Here is a 23,776-nt window from a genome sequence, read left to right as displayed (position 1 = left end):
GAGCTATGATAGACTCCATACACAATGTTATATGCCGTCCATCTTTCTTCCCGTTCTTTATTTTCAATCCTCGGCAGCCCAATCGTGTTATTAAGTTCTCTTTTTTTTTCTTGACGGTCTCTTTTCTTCATTTTCCAATTTAGTTTTTGGCTCATACCATTCCATTCTACCTTCATTTTCCACTTTTGTTTGCCATTTTCGTCATCTTTTTTCATATGATCATGCTAATGCATTAGTATTTCGGGATGGTTTGTTCTTTCCCACCTGTTCCTTCCGGGACCTGTTCTCCTTTCCTTCCTTTTGCCGCTGTCCTTCCGTTTTCCTTAAAAAAAATGTTTTTATTTAATAGTTTTCTTTTCACCTTTCCCTTTTTCAGTTTTCTTTTCTTTTTTTTCCTTTTCCCTTTTTTTTCTCCCTTTACTCGTTTATTGAAAAAGTGCGAGCGCGAAGCGCGAGCTTTTTTATTTCATGTATTTTGTCCTAAAATTTAAACATTGTGGGCAATGTTTGTGATTCTAAACGAGATGTGTATCCAACTAAATCTTACTGTGAGCGCGAAGCGCGAGCAGAAATTTTTATATACGTTTTGATATGATCAGAAACGGATCTAGTAACGGCTGCTTGTTAGCCATGAAGACGTTACATATTCCAATTATTAAACAATGCGAGCGCGAAGCGCGAGCTGAAAATTTTGAAATTTCTACCTGAAGAATGGAAATTCTAAGCACTTTTTGTAATCATGAAAAGGATAAGTAACTAAATAATTGATGCGAGCGCAAAGCGCGAGCGGAGAAATCGAGATTTACACCTAAAAATGGGACACTCTATAAATCATGAAAAGGATGAGTAATTGGAAATCTTTATTAATAATGCAAGCGCAAAGCGCGAGTAGAATTTTTTTTTAAATATACGTTTTGATCTGATAAAAAAAGGATCTGTTAACGGCTGTTTGTTAGCCATGAAGACGTTTTATATTTCAACTATCAAACAATACGAGCGCGAAGCGCGAGCTTCAAATTTTGACATTTCTACCTGAAGAATGGAAATTCTAAGCATTTTTTGTAATCATGAAAAGGATAAGTAACTAAATAATTGATGCGAGCTTGAAGCGCGAGCGGAAAAAATCTGAGATTTACACCTAAAAATGGGACACTCTATTCAGGTTTTGTAAATCATGGAAAGGATGTGTAAGTGGAAATTTTCCTACATTAATAATAAATTTTTTGATAATTTGTGATCTGAAACTGGATAATGATTTATATAGAGAACAAGATGCGTATCGGAGTTTGGGTATTCTAAATAACTTTTTTATCATGAAAATCAATAAAGCGAGCGCGAAGCGCGGGCTTGAAATATTTGATATTCCGATCGGAAAAAGTGTCGATTTAAGCTCTGTTGCGAGGTGGAAATGGATCACAGTTAGAAAAAAGAGCTGATATGTTTCATTATTATTACTTTGAATTCTGAAATAGGACCGGGACATTCTATAAGGACATTATCTTCCTATTTCTCTTCCTAAGCGAAATTTAACTTGTCGATATTACATTCTGAAAAAGGGACAATTAGATTATTGAATTGATATCTTATTCATTAATTTAATAAGCCTAATGAGAGCGCAAAATCTGCTGATATCATGGCCTGAAAACTGAACATTTAAAGTATTTTAGTAATTATGAATAAGATGCATGAGTTAATATCTTTTCAACAATAAATGCGAGCGGAAATTTTTGATGAACTGTCATGAAATGGGGATTTTAAGTAGTTTGTTTAGAATTAAAATTTAGATAAACATAACTAACCAATCAAAATGCGAGCGTGCAGCTTTAGCTGATACACTTTGACAATTTGACCTGAATAGGGATATTTTGAGAACTTTATGGAATACAGGAAAATAATAGGTATCTTACAAATCAAGTTTTGCGAGCGCGCAGCGCGAGCATAAAATGTTCAGACCATAAAATATTCAGACCATAAAACATAAATTTTTACAGAGCACTTTAAAAAATCAATTTGTAAATCAAACAAAATAATGAAAGTTCGATTTCCGAGATGAAATATGTTTTGTATATTGACTTCAAAATTTGATATTTGAAGCTCCATATTGAGCAAGATATGTAAATCACCTAAAAGGCAATGCGAACGCGAAGCGCGAGCGAAAATTTTATATAGTGACATGAAATATTTTTTTGATAATTTTTTAAGTCTTCCCCTCATCTCATTTTATTCACTCGTCTTCCTCCTCTTATGTTTCCCCGTCTTTTTTCTCCTCTCTTTTCTCTTCTTTTTCTTTTTTCTTTCTTTCCCCCTTTTTTCTTTTTTTTGCTCCACCACAGGGCTCCACCAATAGGGGGGGGGGCCCGGCCGGGCCCCTCGGCCCTCCCCCGGATCCGCCTATGCGTATAGGCCCATATCAAAGCAAATTACGATTAATCAAATTCTAAATTTTCCCATTTTGATTCTCTCTCCCCTTATTTTTTACCAGTAAAAGGGGGGGGGGGGGTGGGAGTGGCACGTAGTTACGCCACTGGTTGCATCGGGAGCTCGTAGGCCCTCGAGAGGGCCATGTTAGTTTCTGCTCCATCCACTGCATTATACCGGTACAGATAATACATAGCTCCATGATCGTATTGAGGTGCAAATTCGCTAACGCTGCTCGAGATAGCGCGCGCTGCATGAACAGATCGAGCGCCATTTATCCATGACCCATATCATGCCAGTGCAGTAGTAGTCGAATCGTCGACGAAGCGCGCCCTCGATCATTTGAAGAGCTATTTCCCAGACTTTTCGCTGGAGTACTTGAAGTACTGACTGGGAAACTTCTATTATTCCGTTTTTTATACTCGAGAGCGCATACCGTACTCCAGTTGAACAGTGCATATGGTAAGGTAAATTAGACATTGTTTGTTATTTTTACAATTTTGTGAGTGTTATCAAGATGATTCTTGCAAGTTGTTTTCGTGAATTCCGGCTTCGTGTTGCGAAATAGTCGGCTTGCCATTGTTCAATTCATTCTGATCGTGTGCTCTCTCTCGTACAGATCGTGAGTACCGGTAAGGCGGTATACTGTCTGTGGTTTGGATGTTCACGCCAGGTCTAAAGCAAAATGCCATTGCTTCGTCGTCGAGAATTTCGACCTGTGAAATTACCAAAAGATCTGAAACCAACAGAGGAAGTTTTCCTGTGTCGACTTACAAATGAAATCTTCAGAGATTATGAGTAAGTAATAATATTATGACTATAGTATGATACTGATGATAGATCAACATCAGTCTGCTAAATTTAAACTTTATTAAACTTAAACTTAAAGTAAGACACCTGACCGTCCTCTAAATAAAATTAATGTTAATTTTGTAGACTAAAACTAGTAAAAGTAAAACTAAGTCCTGATGCGATGTGTATGATGGGGTGTCCAAACTTCGCGCACTTTTCAAAAATATTCATCGGGCTTAAATCTTTTCACAAAATATTCGTAATTTATACAAAACCAATTCAAGAAATAGTTACCACATTGACGGCAAGATCGTAAACTATAAAATCATGGACGAAAATATAAAGAAGGTCAAAGGGATTCGCCGGTATCGCGATCTCAAAATTCTATTCCGATCGGCGAATGCGCGCTGTGCTGGAAAAGCGTTCAGAAAAAGTGTGACCTAACTTCGCGGACCAAAGTTTTTGTGGACATTTAAACAAAAACTCAAGCTCAAAAAGTGAAATATTTATATCAGATTGATGGCAAAATGCTATAGAATAGGTTAGTACCAAATTTAACTCACATTTTTGATGATTTCTGCTTGCGAAATGGTGATATCGTGATGCTTGTTGAGAATATCAGAATTCTTCAAAACGGGCGCCAACGGTGACAAATTTGCCGATCTTTTGCCAATATTTTCATGAATACTGAACTCATCTTAAAGTAACTTACACAAAAGGGTAATTTTAGGTCGCTTTTCACGTTGATGAAGTCAGATTTTAAGGATATTGGCTAGTTTTTGAGATAATGACCGTCCGCGAAGTATGGACACGCGCGAAGTTTGGACTCACTGCCATACTGTTTCAGTGTTTGGTTTCTTTACATGTTCATGCATATATGCACACGCACAGTGCAGTGTAGTCAATCAATGTGTCCATGTTATTGTTACTGTTGACTGTTGTTAGCTTGCAATGCATTTGCAGAGGCAAAACTAACTTTAGTACTATACTATCTATAGTAGGATAGATCTACATGTAGATCAAACGATTGACGTTAGATCTAGAATCTAGATCTACTTCAGTACTTGATTCTTCTACTAAATTGTGGGTTCTCTTGCCTCCTTGAGTCCTTCATTCAATCAATCTTGAACTTGTGTAATTGTAAAGATTTTTTGCAGGTTTTACTTAAAACGTGCATAATGAGCACCCTGCTTTGGCATGTTTGGTGTGTTACTGTTAACCAATCATGCCAATTGTGAACTTTAATTTTAACTTTTAGTATACTATAATTAGTGTAGATTTTACTTTTTTAAAATCAAGGCTATTGAAAAGAGTATTCATGGATAAGAACTACTTTTAGGGCTTAGCCTTAGCCTAGGCCTGGCCTAGACTACACATGATTTAGTAGGTGATGTATACATTTGGGCTGGGTAATTGCATTACTGTTTTGCTCGAACTTTGTATGGACCAATTACATGTATCCATCATGAGCAGTCTGAACTGAGTGTAGATAAGTTTTCTCTTATAAACTTTTGACTTGTTTTGTTTCCATAATTTTGATTTAACGTATTCAACAATTTTTGGTTGGTCAGGACAAATATGCCCAGCAGGCAGCTGCAATTTAGTCTGCCACTCTGCCAGACCAAGGAGGTTTCAAATGAGATGGAGTAACAGCAAATAAAATCTCTTTGAACAAGGTTAAAAACCGCCAGCAGAAAGTATGTCAGGCATGCACTTTGCTCAACATCTCTTGCAATTGTGTAGACAAATGATTCCCGCATGACTCTGCAGCTATAGGTCATACATAAAGGGGTAGTATGCTTTTGTGATGATAATTACTTTTTCGCCGCATCTTGTTCTGGTTATATGTGTAGTACATAATTCGGAGGCATGCGGAAATAAACTATGCAATATGTCCTGAAATATGACTCAAATTTGCTCGACTGGGCATGTGCGGGCACTCATCTGGCATTTATACAGTAATGAACAACAATATTTCACCGACCACATTTTTTCATTTTTTCAAATTTTCATTCGCCGCAAACGATCGGAAAAGTGTTAAAATCTGGTTTCAGTAAAGGTCAAATTCTTTTTTTTTTTACTAATTAAAGGTTAATTGATATAATCTGGGAAAATATCTCATTGTATTAGTGCTTGGTTATTGATGTTTTGTCATGCATTCAAATTTCAGTTTGTTTATTAATATGAAAGATGGAAAATTGATACAAATGGATATTCGTAAAATTTCACCCCTTGGATTTCTTCACTGAAAATGGCGGCTTCGAAGGCGGACATCAAAAGGTCCTTATTGCCGTTCTTTCTTTTGTGCTTCCTTAGAAATGAACAGCTGCTTGAATAAATTTGTTGCCTGTTGCAACTCCAGTCATAGAATCTTCTTGGCCAGACTAAGTGAATATCTAGTCAAGTTTCTTGTTATATTGTTGAAATTAAGTATTGGCAGGACCAATATCAATAGAATAAAACAGTATTATCAATTTATCATAACTGAAAAATAATAGCCACCAGTCATTACAAGAACAGGATTTGTACCCATGCCATACATGTATTTCTAGTATGTACATGTACAAGTTTAATCTACCTCTAGACCGCAAGGAGTTGACAGCAAAATTGTTCGTTTAGAAAGGCTTTGTAGAAATGATATGCCTCCACTTCACTCTATACTTTTTTATATCTAAGGTTGGATTCTTGCCAATTTAAGGATTACTGAGTATAGTCTTTGGTCTGAGTTTATGCACTTGTTTATATTTCTATTAAGAATTAGCTTTTTTCCTACTGTTAATTTTTTGTCTTTCCTGCGTAGCAGAGCGAGACTATAGGCACCGTTTTCCGACGGCGGCGGCATCAACATCAAATCTTAACCTAAAGTTTTTGAAATATCTTAACTTAGAAAGTATATGGATATGAATTTTGTTGGGGTAAATGAGGGGGTGTGGACAGTTTTGCTTAGAACTGTGGTGGACAGGTGGAGTCAGAAGGAGTCAGGCAGTGACAAGAAAGCAACAAAAATAAAATGTTAGGGAAAGACCAATAGTGAGAATGGTTGATGGTTCTTCATGTTTGGGCTAGTATTTAATAATGGGTATTGAAAGGATGAGGTTTATTTAATTCATGATCATGATTCGTTTGTCGAATTGAGAATGATCCAATTTGTGTTTTGATCAATAAATTTTGAAGATTGAAACTTGATCATGTTCTGGAGGGGCTTGTTCACGAAAAGTTACATGTAAGTTTGACTTGAGTCATGTGGTCAAGTGTCAGTGTAATCTCAGTGGTGTACTCCCCTGCAGCTTACATCTCCTTTGAACAGTGCTTGTTGCTTTGAGTGCAACACGAGTGAATTTTATTTAAGCTGAACTCTGTAATACTCACTTTTAGCTCCTCCCACGTTTAAAGATTTGTCTCTACTCTCTTTCCATATATGTAGTGATTTCTTCAAGAGAACCATTCTTTGTAACAGTCTGGTATGGAGCTGCAGTCTTACAGGACGCCCAGGTCTGACTTATCAGGAGGCACTGGAGAGTGAAGAGAAAGCCCTCAAGTTCCTCTCCAGCTTTCCTGTTTATCTGGAGACACCGGTGCTCCTCCTTGCTCGGATGACCCAGCGAGGGAGATTATCTGACATGTGTGAAGACATCTTTGCCTTTGTGAAGGACCGTTTCTTTGTTGGAGAGATAGTGGATGTTGTCCACTTAGATACCAGGTATGGGTTTTAATTTTCTGCGATATAAGTCTTCTGGCTTTTAACAGAATTCCGGATTTTTCAAAAGTAAAAAAATTTTCATGATATTTTATTCATTGAGATATTATTCAAGGCTTTATTTTTGAGGCTTGATCATGCACCGCTCACCTACATGTAAAATTCATTATGCTCTTCAAAAATCAATAAATAAAAAAGAAAATCAGCAAATTTGTTAAGGTCCCCCAATATTTGCCAAGTATAATGAGGGATAAGTTGTTTTTGAGAGGGTTCTAGCATTTTTTTTACATTTCATCCCTTATTGCATTTGGCTGATATTTGTTTGGACCGAAAAAAATTTGCTGTTTTTTTTCTTCTGTTGCATTCTTTATAAAAATATTGATGCACAGGTGCCTCAAGGATTTTAGATGAATTTTCAAACTCATTAATGATTTTCCAGAACCCTAACTTATATTGTTCTCCTACTGTTTTGTTGTTTTAATCAACAATACTACATGCAGAGTGGCTGATTTCTTTAATTGATTTTCTCTTAGTATTTTTTTTTTTAATCCATCAGTAATATTGATATAAATTTCTCTCTTCATAATGCTGTATATCAAAATACTCTATAGAGTACATGTACTGATGTACATGTATGCACCAAATCGATTAGACCATGGCCTAACTGAACTTCAGAATATGCACCTGAAAGATTGAAATAACTCAAGACTGTTGGGAGGTGGTGGGGGCACCTCCCCTACCCTCGCTAGGCTCGGTCAGACTTGGTCGCTTCTCTCCCTCACATCATTGGTAATTTCAGGGTTATTACATTGTAGCTAACCACTTAGCCTACATCCCTGAATATTATTGTATCCTCCGAACTCTGGCCTCGTTGCGCCGCCGCTGCGTCCGCCGCAGAGATTTCCTTGCAAGCGCTCTATCAGCTGCATTTCTTCTCCGATCATCTTCAAATTTGGCATGAAGGTTGAGTATGGTATAGTGAAGCCGCCTATATCGATTTTGGTGTGGGCGAAGACATCGTTGCCATGGTAACGAGTTTTTGTGGAAATAGCAGAGATGTCCTTGTGAGCGCTCCACTAGCTGCATTTCTTCTCCGATCATCTTCAAATGTGGCATGAAGGTCCATTCTGGTTAAGCAAAGCCACTTATTGATTTTGGTGTGGGCGGAGACATCGTTGCCATGGTAACAAGAGTTTATGTAGAAATAGCAGCGATGTCCCTGTGAGCGCTCTAGGGTGATTCCATACGTGTCGTACGGGACATTTAGAGAACATTTGACAGTTTTTTACAAGAAAAACAAAAAATATTCCAGTAACTAAAGGTGATCATCAAGTACTACCAGAGTGTTAGGAAAACCAAGACTTAACATGAATTGAATCCACATCCTGTATAATACAGATTTAAATTAGTAATGTGTTGACGGACGCAGAAAAAGTGGCTTTTTTAGAAACCTCAAGTTTGTACTCTAAAGTCTGTGAGTTGGACAGATAATTTTCATAGAAACTGAACTCAAATTGATATTCAATTACCCAAGAACAAACACATCTATGAAAGAAAGCAAAATAAACATTCATGAATAAATAAAGCAAATTACAATTTTCGAGAACATTGTGGCGTACGGGACACTCAAAATGTGTCGTACGGGACATCTCTAAATTGAAGCCAAACTTTCTTACTTTATGTCTCTTTGACTTCTTCGATCACTTCATTTGGCTGATGATAATGATAATCCTATCAAACTAAAGACATTCATTATGTTAGAAACCGCTTTTGGCTGAATATTTCTGTCAATATATCATAAACAAAATAATGTGTCGTACGGGACACTTGTGTGTCGTACGGGACACATGTGTGTCGTACGGGACACTTGTGTGTCGTACGGGACACTTGTGTGTTGAACAGACACTTGCGTGTTGTACTGGACAGCCTGAATAAAACAGGGAACTTTTTATCAATCAGAAGGGGAGCATTGCCCCTAAATTCTTCCTTTTAATGAAAAGCCTTTTAATAAGTAGTCATTCAGGACAATACAGTGCGTCCCAGAAAAAACGAAACCGAGATTTAGCGATGATTTATCATAACTTAATCACAAATAAAATAGACAAATGACCTACCAATGTAAAGCTTAGAATCTCCTCTTTCATCTGATATTACTTAGATTATTTCTCCTTCACGCATGAGTGAGCAAAAACAATTTGAAGAGGGGATACCAAAAAGTCATTTGGCAGGTTGTATCTGGCTTTCAAAAGGAAAACCACATTTAAAAAAAGTTCAATATCTGCTCTTTAATTTGATACCTCAATTACAGAAAATGGTCAAGAAATAACAAAGTTCTGGTTCTTTGAAATGAGGCTTGAATTTCAATAATTTCATAAAATGAAGAGGTTTTACAGGCTAGCGTTCAAACTCACTCGACACTCCGTTTTGTTGACGATCAGCCATGCATTAAGTCTTTTGTTAACCGTGCGATAGCTTCTGTGGGAAACTGGTGAAAACAGTTTATTTTATGAAATGATGGAAATTCAAGCCTTATTTCAAATAACCAGAACTTTGTTATTTCTTGACCATTTTCTGTAATTGAGGTATCAAATTAAAGAACAGATATTGAACTTTTAAGACATCTGATTTTCTTTTTGAAATTCAGATACCCCCCCGCCAAATGAGTTTTTGGTATCCTTTCTTCAAATTGTTTTTGCTCGCTCATGCGTGAATGAGGAATAATTTAAGTAATATCAGATGAAAGAGGAGATTCTAAGCTTTACATTGGTAGGTCATTTGTCTATTGTATTTGTGATTAAGTTATGATAAATCATCGCTAAATCTCGGTTTCGTTTTTTTCTGGGACGCACTGTATAATTAAGTAACCTCAATATATATATACAATCGGGAGCAATATATTATCATTTTTTTTCCTGATGGGAAATGTACAATGGTTCACAGCATTTTTACGAGCTGAAAAACTTGAGGTTTTGTGTGAAGTTATATACATGCATTAGTTAATTAATTGATGACTTCCAATACACTATTTAAACAATGAATAAATGAAACTGTTTGTGTAAATTATGGGGCTAAAATGTATATATACATGATATATGTCACAACTGTCACTTGTAATTCCACAAAATGTTTTTTTTTCTAAAGAAATGCGATTCTACTTTTTCAAACCTTTCTGCATTTCATGAAACCATATGGTTTGTCTTATTTTCCAGATTTTTTTTTGAACAACATGGTTTGTCTTATTTTCCAGATTTTTTTTTTACAACTTGAAAAAGTAAGGAGTTTCAATACTGTATATAAAAAAAATTGTGATCATCAAGGGAAGTCCAAATATATGATTGATAGGTACATTTTTTTTTTTACATCTTATAATAATTTCACATTGGCATGCAAGAGGAAGTCATCTTCCAGGCTAGGGTGAATCAATTATAAAGGTTTTCTTTTCATGTTCAATGACAAAGAAATTAACCTGCTCTGACCTGTGAAAATCACCAGTTTAGCTGAAGGGATTCACGAAGAATACGCCTACATGAAGTCAATTAAAATGGTTAGAATCACCTATTTCATGTTCTATGGAGATAAAAAAATGACTTTTTCAGTTCACTTTATGTCAAATCAATTACTTAAATTAAAATAGGCCTACTATTTATAGTTTCTGAATCCAAATCCTGCAATTAAATGCAGTATATATTGTGTGTCGCACGGGACAATTTTTAAAGGTCAAGTCCACCTCAGAAAAATGTTGATTTGAATCAATAGAGAAAAATCAGACAAGCACAATGCTGAAAATTTCATCGAAATCGGATGTAAAATAAGAAAGTTATGACATTTCAAAGTTTCTCTTATTTTTAACAAAATAGTTATATGAACGAGCCAGTTACATACAAATGAGAGAGTCGATGATGTCACTCACTCACTATATCTTTTGTTTTTTATTGTTTGAATTATACAATATTTCAATTTTTACGAATTTGATGATTAGGACCTCCTTGCCTGAAGCACAAAATGTTAAAATAATGGAATTCCACATGTTCAGGGAGGAATGAAACTTCATTTCACATGACAATGACGAGAAAATCAAAATATTTCATATAATAAAATACAAAAGAAATAGTGAGTGAGTGATGTCATCAGTTCCCTCATTTGCATACCGACCGAGATGTGCACATAACTGTTTTGTTAAATAAAGCGAAACTTTAAAATGTCATAACTTTCTTATTTTACATCCGATTTTGATGACATTTTCAGTGTTATGCTTGTTGAATTTTTCTCTTTTTATTCAAATCAAGTTTTTGTTGGGGTGGACTTGTCCTTTAATAGGACAATTATTGAAAAATGAAGGGCAGTAATTAGATCCTTATGGGATAAATCGATCACCCATGGGTCAAAGATAGAGAAACTGATATTGTGAAATTGCATCATCAAAAATAAAATTATAGGAAAAACTTTTGCATTTTCATGTGTCGTACGGGACATTGCCGAAAATAGGTTCGGATAAATCAGGGCTGCCCCCATAATGGATCATGAAAATGTTGTAGATATTATTTGGAACCATCAATGATACATTATTCCATTGACCCGCAATATTTTCAATCTTCTCGTGCTTTGCCAATAATCGTTTCAGGCAGTGTTTGTACTTGACTATTTAACTAGCAAAATTATTGAAAATTGAAAATTCCATTGTTTCCCCCCAAAAAAACTATATCTGACTTCACTTTTGGTTAAAACTCATGACTTTCATAAAATTTGGGTATCGTAGTAAAATTTTACACTACTTATGACTTATTGAAAGCATGTTGAAATTTATGATATTTTTGAAGTTCTAGTGTGGAATCGCCCTCTACCAGCTGCATTACTTCTCCGATCATCTTCAAATGTGGCACGAAGGTCCATTAAGCAAGGCCGTCTATTGATTTTGGTGTGGGCGGAGACATCATTGCCATGGTAACAAGAGATTTTGAGGAAATAGCAGAGATTTCCTTGTGAGTGCTCTACTGGCTGCATTCTTCTCCAATTATCTTCAAATTTGTCATGAAGGTCCATTATGGTAAAGCAAAGCCGCCTAATGATTTTGGAGTGGGTGGAGACTTGGTTGCCATGGTAATCATATTTTTGTGGAAAATTTGGTAAAACCTGACATAACTTCTGCTTTTTTCCAGTTTGTCATAACAGTTAGCACACAGAAGCAATATTAGAAGGTGAAGCGAAGATGTCTATCATTTTTGGTGGGGGGTCTTAGGGTTAGGTTTACAAAATATATCCAGATTACTCTATAATTGTATTCCCAACAGGTGATACTGGACAATACTTTAGGTTCTGCAGAGTCACGCTGCTATGTCATATTATTGTCATCAAAGTTGCTACGTCATATTATTGTCATGAAAGTTGGTACCCACAGGCAAAATGTGGGCAGGGTCATTGTCGCCATGACAATTGTATTTATTTGTCAAATTTCTGTGTGAGCTTTATATATTGCAATGACGGATGACGCGGTGGGTTCGGGGAATACATGTGCTCAGCAAAGTTTTAAACTGAAGTTAGATAAATGTGAATTTCTTATGCTTGACTCGAAAGTGCAGCTCAACAAAATTAATGTCAATTGCTTTTCATTTTCTGGACACACAATAGCAATCAACTTGTCTCAAACTTGCTGTAATATCTGAGTTATTTTTTAATCATATGACTAAGTCTCCTCAAACCTCAATTTCTGTAAATAAGTTAGGTACCAACTATGCAATGTCAGTTTTATTCTGAAATACTTGTCAAAGTCTGCAACTGAGAAAATAATAATTGCCTGATTTCCTTCTGTCTTGATTTTTGCAATGTTCTCCTGTTCAATTTACCCCTTTACTCTGTCAAACAAAATACTCTAATAATTATTGCTCCTATTCTGAATTTGGCTCTCTATGAAGGATTGCATAACTTTTCAGATTTTGTTGCTTTGCCTTTCATTGCATACATGGATCAGTGCTCCAATACAATCTTCCTTTCCGTATACTAACCAGGTTTCTCTCTTGTACACCTTGTTCACTTGTTCCAAAAGTTTAAAAAACTTAGGGAGGGGGGGATCTTTTGCTCATGTGTGCCCCATACTATGGAATAGACTTCCTGAAGACATCAAAAATTGTACAAGTATCTCTGTTGAGACCTTAAAAAATGTTGTTGAAAGTAAACCTTTCTATTCATTTCCTAATTTCTTCATGCACCTTGAGCACCTTACAGAGTGGATTTGGGGGCTTTATAAGTCACATGTCTTATTATTGATTGAAATATGGTTGAAACTGAATAATTTTATTCTAAAACACTTATTTTCAACATTTTATTGCTTCACACAGTGATTACCTCCATCAACTTACAACCATTAAGAGAGATATTCCAGATTTTGTAGTGAGTTAAATCTTTAAAGGACTCATGAATGATGACATCTTACTATCTGAACTGCACTACTGCCACTAAAGTACTTTATGGTTTGAAAGACCCCGTTCTCATTACTGCCCTAAAATTAGTTTACGGGAAACTTACTAGTTTAGTTTAATGTGTAGTGAGAACAATTGAAGCGGTCTTGGAAGCGATCTTTCAATCCAGTTCGGAAAACCACCTCGCGATGTAGTTTTCAAGATCGCTTTGCCTCGTTAGACTGGCTTTAGTGTAAGTGAGGACACAACCGTTCTTCGGGAGAGGATCTTTACACACTTTGAGCCTGCTACTCCACACACTGCGTGTAGAATGTCTACGCTGCGATTTCAAACTTCGCGCGAAACATGTCACCCCCACATGTGAAGTGGTTTTGAAAACCACTTTCGGCTGATCAAATGGGAATGCTAGCAAAACGATCTTCCAAACTGGTTTCCTGAACCAGTTTCCAGTAAACTAGTTTGATAAAGAATAATGAGAATGGTGTCTAAGTAAATATATTATTCTTTCTGTTTATAATCTGTACAGAGAAACCTGTCGGGTTAACCGAGTGATCGTACCTCCCGAATACATGGATGATGTCAGTGTGTCATCAGAGAGCAGTGATGATGAAGTCATCTTTATCAAGGATGATGGAAAGGAAGAAAAGCTCAACACTTCTCATGGAGAACAAAAGACTCCCAAAAGGTATGTTGTCATAAATGAACAAAACTTTTGTTAGCATTTGAGGCCGGGCTGATTTTATGCCTATCAGCTTTCCCCTGGAAAAAAAAAAGAAAAAGGAAAAAAAAGAAGAAAAGGGATTATTCGAAGAATAAGCTCTTAGAAGCACAGTGATATCACCATTGTATTACACTTTGTTGCTATTCTGGCCTCTGTTTAGTTTGACTCAAGTACCATGCCATTTCCAACTTAGTCACATCTTGGGGCCTATCACAGAAGATATTGTGTTTGAATGCAACTAAACCCAATTAAAAAAAAAAACCTTCAAACCCAAACAAATATAAAACTCGCTGCAAATGTATGTTTCTGATTATTTGAAAGACAGGTCTGCAATTTTAGTTGTAGTTGATTGCAATTCTATCTGCAAATTCCCTCTGGCTTTATACTGACTGTTGTAACAGAATATGCAAATGACTGAAGTGGACTTAACATGTATTTGTTCTTACAAGGTAACATTGCTGAATGATGTGTTTTTGTCTTTATACAAAAGGACGTTGAAACCACAGATGCTAAAGCCAGCCACATACAGATATGAAGTGACTTCTCTTCAGGGTTCTGGGACATATATTGCTCCTCATGCCAACGTCAGGTGAATACCATACAGTACTATGATTTCTTGCCTGCTTTAGTAAGCTTTTCAGGACAATTTTATTTTAAAGCCTTATTTGATCAGGGGATGTTTCTTGATGAGTTAAGTGTGACTTGGAGTCATGCTTAAATACCAATGTGCGCAAGTTATTTAATCTGATTGAAGGATCTGCGGTAGTGCATGTCAAATGCGCATGATCTGACCAGTGCAATGTTGCATTATACAGTATATCACATACCACTGAAGTTTGAGTATGACTTTAAGTCATACCAAAGTCTTTGTGAAAGACCCCCCAGTTTTTGTCTCGCCTTCATAAGTAGAATGAGACTACAGGCTCCGCTTTTCAGACAGCGGCGGCGTCAACACCAAATCTTAACAGAAGGTTAAGTTTTTGAAATGACAGCATAACTTAGAAAATATATGGATCTAGTTCATGAAAATTTGACATAAGGTTAATCAGGTATTACTGAACAACCTGCCTGAGTTTCAAGTCACATGACCAAGGTCAAAGGTCATTTAGGGTCAATGAACTTTGGCCAAGTTGGGGTATCTGTTGAAGAAATTTTATGGATCTGATGCATGAAAATTAAACGTAAGAGTAATCAAGTATCACTGAACATCCTGTGCGAGTGTCAGGTCACATGATCAAGGTCAAATGTCATTTAAGGTCAATGAACTTTGGCCATGTTGGGGGTATCTGTTGAATTACCATCATAACTTTGAAAGTTAATGGATCTAATTCATGAATCTTGGACATAAGAGTAATCAAGTATCACTGAACATCCTGTGCAAATTTCAGGTCACATGACCAAGGTCAAAGGTCAATGAACTTTTGTCATGTTGGGAATATCTGTTAAATTGCCATCATAACTTCGAAAGTTTATGGATCTGATTCATGAAACTTGGACATAAGAGTAATCAAGTATCACTGAACATCCTTTGTGAGTTTCAGGTCACACGACCAAAGTCAAAGGTCATTTAAGGTCATTGAACTTTGGCCATTTTGGAGTTAATTATTAGATAGCTGTCATTGCTTTCAAAGTTTGTAGATAATCAAGTATCACTAGAGAGTTTTAGGAGCAGTGAACGAGAACGACGTAGCAGTCCTCTGAGGTTTGAATCAAAGTCGTCGTCTGCCCTTGTTCACTACAGATGTGAATACTTTAGATTTCACTCGACTTGTACGTGTATGTACGTCCACGTGAAACAGCGCGATAACCAGCGGGTCATGACACGCTGCCCGACCCGGAAGATCTGGCGTACCATCGCCTGGCGACCCGGTCGGGTGATGCGAAGGTGCAACTTGTGCACACTTGCCCTTTCACTTGCTTTGATTCCTTTTTACGCGAGATAGGATATATATCGATATATATTTTGGAGATCAGAAAGCAATTTCAAATATGATAAACATAATGCATCGTACAACTTACATTAATTTTGTGAAAAGTCACTGAAAACTGTGTTTTAAAAGGGAAAGGTTGATCTTCATCCTGGGCTTGAACGGTTAAAATGACGTCATTCACGTGCACGTCGACTAGGATTTAGGAGAACTGCAAAATGGATGTGGCCAGGTTCTCGATTCTGATAGTGGACGTGTGTGAGGACCTGAGGCATATGGCAGGCCAAAAAATGACGTCATCTCGTATCAGTCGTCTATGTGGACGTACGTTCTAAAAGTGCTCACTGACAAGTCTTAGGTCGCATGATCAAGGTCAAATGGTCATTTATTGTCAATGTCAATAGTACATGTAGTTTTCAAAGTCGGCACTGCTGCTCTATTATATCGCGCGATGCAGGTGAGACTGCCAGAGGCACTCCACTTGTTTAAAATTTATTTTTATTTTTTTAGTCATTACTGCTGCTATATTGAATCACAGAATGCACAATGCAGGTCAGAGGTGTCCCACTTATAATGGAGTTATGTTTGAGGTTTTTTTGTGCGTTTGTATTTTTGCCCATTTTTGCTCAAAATTTGCTGCGTCGGTACATGTACGTGTTACTGAAAACACCTCATTTGTTACTGATAAATGTGGTAAATGTAACTGACAACCATTCTGTAGGGTTGGCATCTCTGGAGTTATGTATTCTTTGTTTTGTTGCATTTTTCTCTGTGAATATTATGTATTTGACATGTAAAAGGAATAGGCTTTGAGGTTATAAATGCATTGAGAAACAGTGATTTTGATCTTTCTATTGCTTGCCATTGAAAGGTCTTGAGTGACTATTTTAATATATTGATTGACTGATTGAACGATTTATTGACTATTTCCATTCTCGCAGTCCAGAGACTGAATTGGTTACTATGCAGGGTGCGACATAAGCGCTTGCCCGATTGCCCGGGGCAAGTAAAAGTTAAGAGTCGGGCAAGTGTTTTGAAGCAAAGACAAAAACTAATTGCCCGAATCGGGCAAGCAAAATTCTCATATAGAAATTATATTTTAGAAAGATTCCCCATATTTCACCATCAAAAATATAGAAAAGAAAAAGAGAAAAAAAAAGCCATATCATTAATTTCTTTCAAAAAAGTTTATAAGTCATGATTCGAATTGCAAAATTTGCGCCATTTTCTGCTATAAACACACAGCTCAGACACATACACACACACACAGAATCAATGGCAGTCTAGCATACCTAGCTAGCTAGTGCCTAGTCCACGCAGCCCATGGTTTCTACGGTGCTGCACGAACGAAGTTTGCTCTGGAAGAAATCTCCCACAGAACTGTCAAACTTCACATTTCTTACCAATGAAAACTCTTGTTATGTCCACATTTCCTAAAAATTGGGGTAGCTCTATCATTTGTAAGCAGTAAAAGGAAAAGATTTAACTTCTGTTATGCTTCAAAAAGATCGGGTTTCTAATGATCGTCTAGTATCGCACACACTGAAATACATTGTTTGACAGTCCCACATGCATTTATGTGTATGTTGATAAACGTGGTTTCTTTCGTAATTATTTTTTTTTAGCCAAGGAAAATGATAAATTTTCTTCTTTATTTATGACTGGATAGTCTGAGCTTTCTTCCTAAGTACTGTTTTCTTTCTTTCTGCCTATCTTTCCTTTTCTTTTCAATCTTTCCTTCTTTTGAATCTCTCTTTATTTCATTAAATTTCCTTCCTTCTTTCGTTCATTTTTTCTGTTACTATAGCTGTCTATCTTTTTTTCTTTCTTCCTTCCATCCAACCTTTGTTTACCTCTTTCTTTAATCCTTCCTTCTTTTTCCCCTTCCTTTCATTCTTTCTTACTGTCTTTCTTCCGTCCATCCATTCTTTACCTTTTCTTCCTTTCTTTTTTTCTTCCTTACTTTCTTCATCCCAATTCAATTATTCAATTCAATTATTTATTCAACCATCAAAAGGATAAAAACAGTACAATATACAGTATTAACAAAGTATCAGAAAAAAACAAAACAAATAGATGGTTCGGAGACCCCGGAGAAGCGATGCTTATAAAAGGGGTCACCACGATACATTAATACATTACAAATGACAAAATTAAAGAGTAAAAATCCTAGATCAAAATGAAAAGAAACACTCCTGCAGCAAAAAAAAAAAAAAAAAAAAAAAAATGAATGAATGAGGTAAAGGGGGGGGGGGGGGGAAGCACTAATGTAAGATGTGAGATCACATGCATTCGATCAATAAACGGAAAATAACATTTTCCTGCATAAAGATCTAAATCTTGATAAAGTAGAACTATTTTTTATATCATTTGGAATTTCATTCCATAGTTTGGGGAAGTAAGTCTTAAATGAATTAAAAGCAATGGATGTTCGAATGTGTGGAGGGCGTAGGCATTTGCTGTGACGAGTATTGTAAGAATGGATTTGAGAATTTGAAACAAAAATGTCACTGAAGAGAGGTGGTAAGATTCTGGCATTAAGCTTGTACATAAAAACTAGTGAATTTAATGATATCAGATCTTTTAAAGTTAATAAATTTGATTGTAAAAGCAAAGGCTTTGTATGACTATTAAAAGGAGCATTTGAGATAAGTCTTATTGCTTTCTTTTGTAAAATTGTCAATTTATCCAAGTGTGTTTTGAATGTATGACCCCATACAATGTTACAGTAATTTAAGTGAGGAAGTATGATACTGTTATAAAGAGTAATTAAAATTGAATGGGGAACAAAATGTCTTATTTTAGAAATAACTACAATAGATCTTGAAACTTTGGTACAGATTGAATTGAGGTGTGGTTTCCAAGAGAGGTGTTCATTAAAAATTACTCCTAAAAATTGAAAATGTTTTACTTGTTTTATATTATGTACACCAAGAAAAATATTTAGAGAATGAGGTGGGTCCCTCCTGCCTCGAGTTCGAAAAATGATATACTTTGTTTTGTCTAAATTAAAAAACAGTTTGTTGCAAACAAACCAATCATTTAATTTTCTTAATTCATTGATTTGCTGATGAGACAAGATTATTAATTTTTTTTATGAGATAATGTGACTGTTGTGTCATCAGCAAACAATGAAAAGTTTAGAATTGGGGAGCTATTAATTATATCATTAATGTAAACAAGAAACAGGAGGGGGCCCAACACAGAGCCCTGAGGAATTCCACAAGATATGTCTCTGTGTTGAGATTTGACACCATCAATCACCACATGTTGGTTTCTATTAAAGTTGAACTAAGAAGACGATTCCAAATATTGAGATATTTACATTAATAGCAACCTTACAACCCCCCAAACACTAATAGGTGATTCGACCCCCCATTTTCTTTTTTCAAAATAGTGAATTTGAACGATTTATCCCTACCCATTTTCCCTGAGTTCGCTCCTGCAATGCCTACCGAGACGGGTGTTCTTTGAGTGTGACGTCACCGGGGGTAAAGCAGTGCCGTTTTGTGTACTATGCACGTACTCCTTCATATGGAATAACTGCAGTTGAAGTTGTATCTGCGAGCCATAGAACTTGCAAAGAGGAAATGATTAAAATATTTGTGGCCGTACTATTATTCCAAATATGTGAATTCCCTCAGAATGATACCATAGACCCTAAAGGAATAATTTCAAGGTGAATAATATGAAATTTGATCGAGATCTTCTCACCAGTCGATAACGTAGCAGACGTGTTATTATGACATATTTATCCGCGTGTGACGCGGCTCTTGCAAAAAAACACAGTTGGTTGCGGAATTGCTTTGTGCCGACCGGCCGCCCGCTCCGGCGCAGCTAGCTGTCGAGCGACCGTACCGTTCTTGTTGTCTTCAACCATAGAGATGTATACTAATTACTATATATATCTTTCTGTCTTCAACTCACTTGCGAATTGCGTTTGTATGTGTGACGGTGACCCCTAGCGTAATTAAATATAGAAAACAACTCAGAAGGCCGAGAAAGAATACTATACGTTTGGTTCAAGATTGTTCTGTGGAATGAGCTATGAGTGGAAATGATCCAGAGGATATAAAAGTGGAGTCAAAGACAAAAGAAAAGAAGAAAAAACGCCAGGGGATCGCTGCACGGCCATGAACTAAGTCGACATACCAGACCATAACAGTACACTCAATGCCTAGCTAGCTGGGTGTTGTGTGTACTAGTATTATGCGTTCAGCGCGCGCTGAGCTCGCCGCCGGAATTACTTTCCAGCTACTCACTTGATTGAACATCGTGATAAAATAAATGAGAAATAATGAAAATATCATTCAATAACTCACTGTTTGCTATCTTACATCATGATTGAAGAGTTCATGGTGGTTATTCATACTGTTTTTTATACAGGGAAAGTAAAGATTTGTACATATCAGTCATATTTGTTTGATTTGAGTTGCTTTGAAAAAAAATTGTAAAATATCTTTCTCTCTCTGCATAGCATTTCTGTATGACATTCAGGCACCTCTTATACTAAATTCCCCCCGGTGACGTCACACTCCGAGTGACTTTTCTGTACACTCGTCTCTCGGGCTCTGACAGGTGGCTAATTTCATAGACTTTCAAAGCAAAATATCGAGAAGGCAGAGGATTTTTGTGACATGCTATCTGTTTGAACAACTTATATATACTATATATTGTATGTAGAACCTATATTTATGGAAACTCACCCCCTTCTTAATTCAACTTTAAATAAATAATTAAGAAACCACTGAAGGGGAATTCCTCGAACTCCATAATATTCTAATTTTTTTAACAATATGTGGTGATCAATGGTGTCAAAAGCCTTAGACAGATCCATAAAGACACCAAGGCAAAAATTACCATCATCTATTTCTTTTGAAATTATGTTAAATAAATTTAGGACACCAAGGTCAGTAGAAAAGTTCTTCCTAAATCCAAATTGTTGTGGTATTAAAACATGATTAACTGTTAGAAATTTGTACAACCTGGTATATACTAACTTTTCTAATAACTTGGAAAAGAATGGTAATAAAGCAATTGGACGGTAGTTTACAATGTCATGTCGATCACCCCTTTTAAAGATGGGAACAACTAAAGCAGTCTTAAGCTTATCTGGCACTATTCCTTGTGATAAAGATTCATTTAAGATATAACAAAGAGGGTTTACAATGGAATGAATACACTTCTTTATTTCTTTCCTTCATTCCTTCCTTTCTTTTTGTCTTTCATTCTTTCTTTCTTCTTCCTTCCTTCCTTTCTTTCTTTCTTTCAGTTTCTTTCTGATTTTCTTTATTTCTGTCTTTTGATCTTTTTTTTTTCCATCTATCCTTTCTTTTCTTCCTTATTTTTCTTTCTGCCTTGCTTCATCTCTTTCCTTCATTCCTTCCTTCATTTCTTTCTGTCTTTCGTTATATCTTTCTTTTCTTTTTTTCCTTCCTTCCATCTATCCTTTTACCTTTTCTTTCTCAAGTTCCTTTCTCTTGTTTTTTTTCTTTCCCTTTTCCTTCCATCCATCCTTTACCTTTTCTTTTTTTCTTCCTTTCTTTCCTTTTACCTTTTTTATTTCTTTTTCATTCTTTATTTGTTCCTTTCTTTCACTTCCCCTCAGTTTTTTCTCTCAGTTTTTTTTCTTTCCTTCCCTCTTTCCCTTCTTTCTTCCTTCCTTTCTTTCTTTCTTTCTTTTCTCTTCCCCGCAGCCATTCTCTCTCTTTCTTTCTTCTTTTTTTCTTTCTTCCTTTATTTCTTCCTCCTGTCTTTCTTCTTATTTTTTTCTTTCATTCTCTCCCCCTCTCTTAATTTATTTATTTTTTCTCTGGTTATTTTCAGTGAATTCCCCTTTTTTTATTGTGTGTCCTAGTCCCCTCCAAAATATATGGAAAATATATGAGATTAGGAAATAGATTAAGGGGCATATTGACCATATATTTTGTCATGATGTACAAGATAAAAATCATTAAAAAAAAGAAATACAAGGTACATGTACATCAGTAGTCATGTTGAAAAATATATTAAAGCCGTCAATGGTATGGTATGTAAAACAGTAAGCCTATAACTTATTTTAAAGCAATAAAACTTTGTTTTGAATGATTTTTTCGGGCAAGTGAAATCTATATTCGGGCAAGTATTTTCCAGCTGTTTGAAAATTTACTTGCCTGACTGGGCAAGTGCTTCGAAAAAGTTATGTAGCACCCTGCTATGTATTTCCAAGATGAAAAAAAAAAATCAAATTTAAATGTTTAGTTTTACATGGATTCAGAAATATTGATGCAATTTTTTTTTATCATATTAGATATGTTACAAAGGGTTTATGTTATGGGATTCCTAGGTTTTTTCATCTTAAGTTATTTGGCTGAACATAAATGTCCTCTCACCCTGAATGGGTTTGGAAAGGCTTGAAATCAATGTACAATATAACTAAACAGGTTTCTATTAACATTTCCCTCTATTTTCATCATCTAGTCGCAAGAGAGGGCTCTTCACAAAGGACAAGAATAAACTTTACTTGAAACACCACTGTAAGGTGATTGACTTCATCTGGAGTGTTAAGGTAATAGGAGAGTGTTTGATCAAGTTGTTCATAGAGTTACACATGGTATGAATGACTGGATTATGAAGTGCCAAATTGAGATCTAACATTAGTCTCTTAAAAACATGTGGAAATCACTATACTTTGCACTTTCAATGTGAGAGCAGTTCTACTCAAGCAATGGTAATTAAAAATGATTACTGGTAAGCTAATGATCTGGCTTGCCATATTCCTTACTTTCATATTGTCTTGCTTAGCTTTATGAACAGCTTCAGGAAACAACCGCCCCCCAGGATTGTTAGGAACTGTAGAGTGGGAAAATTCATTAAAAAAAAGGTTCTTTAATTTCTAATTTCCCTTGTGAAATTATTGCAAATACGTTCTTCAAAATGTTTGGGAAAAAACTTATATCAATCTCAATCCTATATCAAATGAGTACATTTTTGAATCCCACTTTGGCTGATAATGTTTCAAGATATAAACTAAAGAATCAGTTTTAGAAAAGCTTTGGTAAACTCTTTAGTTGTTTTAGGTTGAAGGGAGAGGTCATAAATATGAGTGAAATATTAAATAAGTTACATAAAATCAAAGATTGATGGAAAAGATAGCAATAATATCATTTTGTATCGGAAAATATAACATTTTTGCTGGAGTTACTCTTTGAGCTCACTACCGATAGCCAAAAGTTTGTTGCATTCTTTTACAAAATACTTTAGAACTTGTAGGAAATTTTGTGGCTCTTTTTATTTTTTCAATGATCTCTTGGGGACTTTTCTGGGGACCCAAATTTGCCCCAAGACCTCCCCCAATTTTGTTATACTATTCTGCAGGGATCTCAGAATTAAGAAAATATATGCATTTGCATGCAAATCACAATACTATTACCTAAATATAATTTCATTTATTTTTTCAGCCCCAATATGTTGACAAGTTTCAGCTGGATAAGAAATCCTTTGGGGACTTTTTTGCTGGTCCCTTGCCCAACTTTTCGTCCACTCCTGCGAAGAGGAATGTGCATAAGGTCATGGTTGAATCAGATCCAGGGTCATCTGCCGATGATGAAACAGAGGAGGAGGAAGATGACGAGGATGACGATGATGACATCCCACTCATGGAAGTGAAGAAAAAGGCAGAGGCAAAGATGGGCAAGAAAAGTAAACAAATTTAATTTTTTTTTGATTGAACAGTAAAAGAGAGATATTTCAGCTTTACAATATACAACCTATTCTCTAACACATTGACACGATACACTGATCTCCTTTAACAATTTTTATTTTTAGA

The 23,776-nt window shown here is 35.9% G+C and overlaps 1 protein-coding gene across 2 annotated transcripts in view; it reads left to right on the top strand.

The window, feature by feature from the left end:
- The first annotated feature begins 2,599 nt into the window (after nucleotides 1-2,599).
- LOC129265634 (bromodomain adjacent to zinc finger domain protein 1A-like) overlaps nucleotides 2,600-23,776 on the top strand; it is a 61,132-nt gene continuing 39,955 nt past the window's right edge. Inside the window, exons 1-7 of one of the 2 annotated variants that reach the window (XM_064101537.1) lie at nucleotides 2,600-2,880; nucleotides 3,038-3,216; nucleotides 6,635-6,910; nucleotides 13,847-14,005; nucleotides 14,532-14,630; nucleotides 22,429-22,516; nucleotides 23,409-23,649. In XM_064101537.1, the coding sequence (XP_063957607.1) occupies nucleotides 3,104-3,216; nucleotides 6,635-6,910; nucleotides 13,847-14,005; nucleotides 14,532-14,630; nucleotides 22,429-22,516; nucleotides 23,409-23,649 (976 nt within the window). In that variant the 5' untranslated portion in view covers nucleotides 2,600-2,880; nucleotides 3,038-3,103. Of the gene's footprint in view, nucleotides 2,886-3,037; nucleotides 3,217-6,634; nucleotides 6,911-13,846; nucleotides 14,006-14,531; nucleotides 14,631-22,428; nucleotides 22,517-23,408; nucleotides 23,650-23,776 lie in introns of both variants that reach the window. The other variant, XM_064101538.1, reaches the window with a different exon arrangement.

This window comes from Lytechinus pictus, chromosome 7 (genome assembly GCF_037042905.1).
Source record: "Lytechinus pictus isolate F3 Inbred chromosome 7, Lp3.0, whole genome shotgun sequence".
NCBI lineage: Eukaryota > Metazoa > Echinodermata > Echinoidea > Temnopleuroida > Toxopneustidae > Lytechinus > Lytechinus pictus.
Note: the sequence above shows the minus strand (reverse complement) of the source record. Positions and strands in the feature narration are given on the sequence as shown.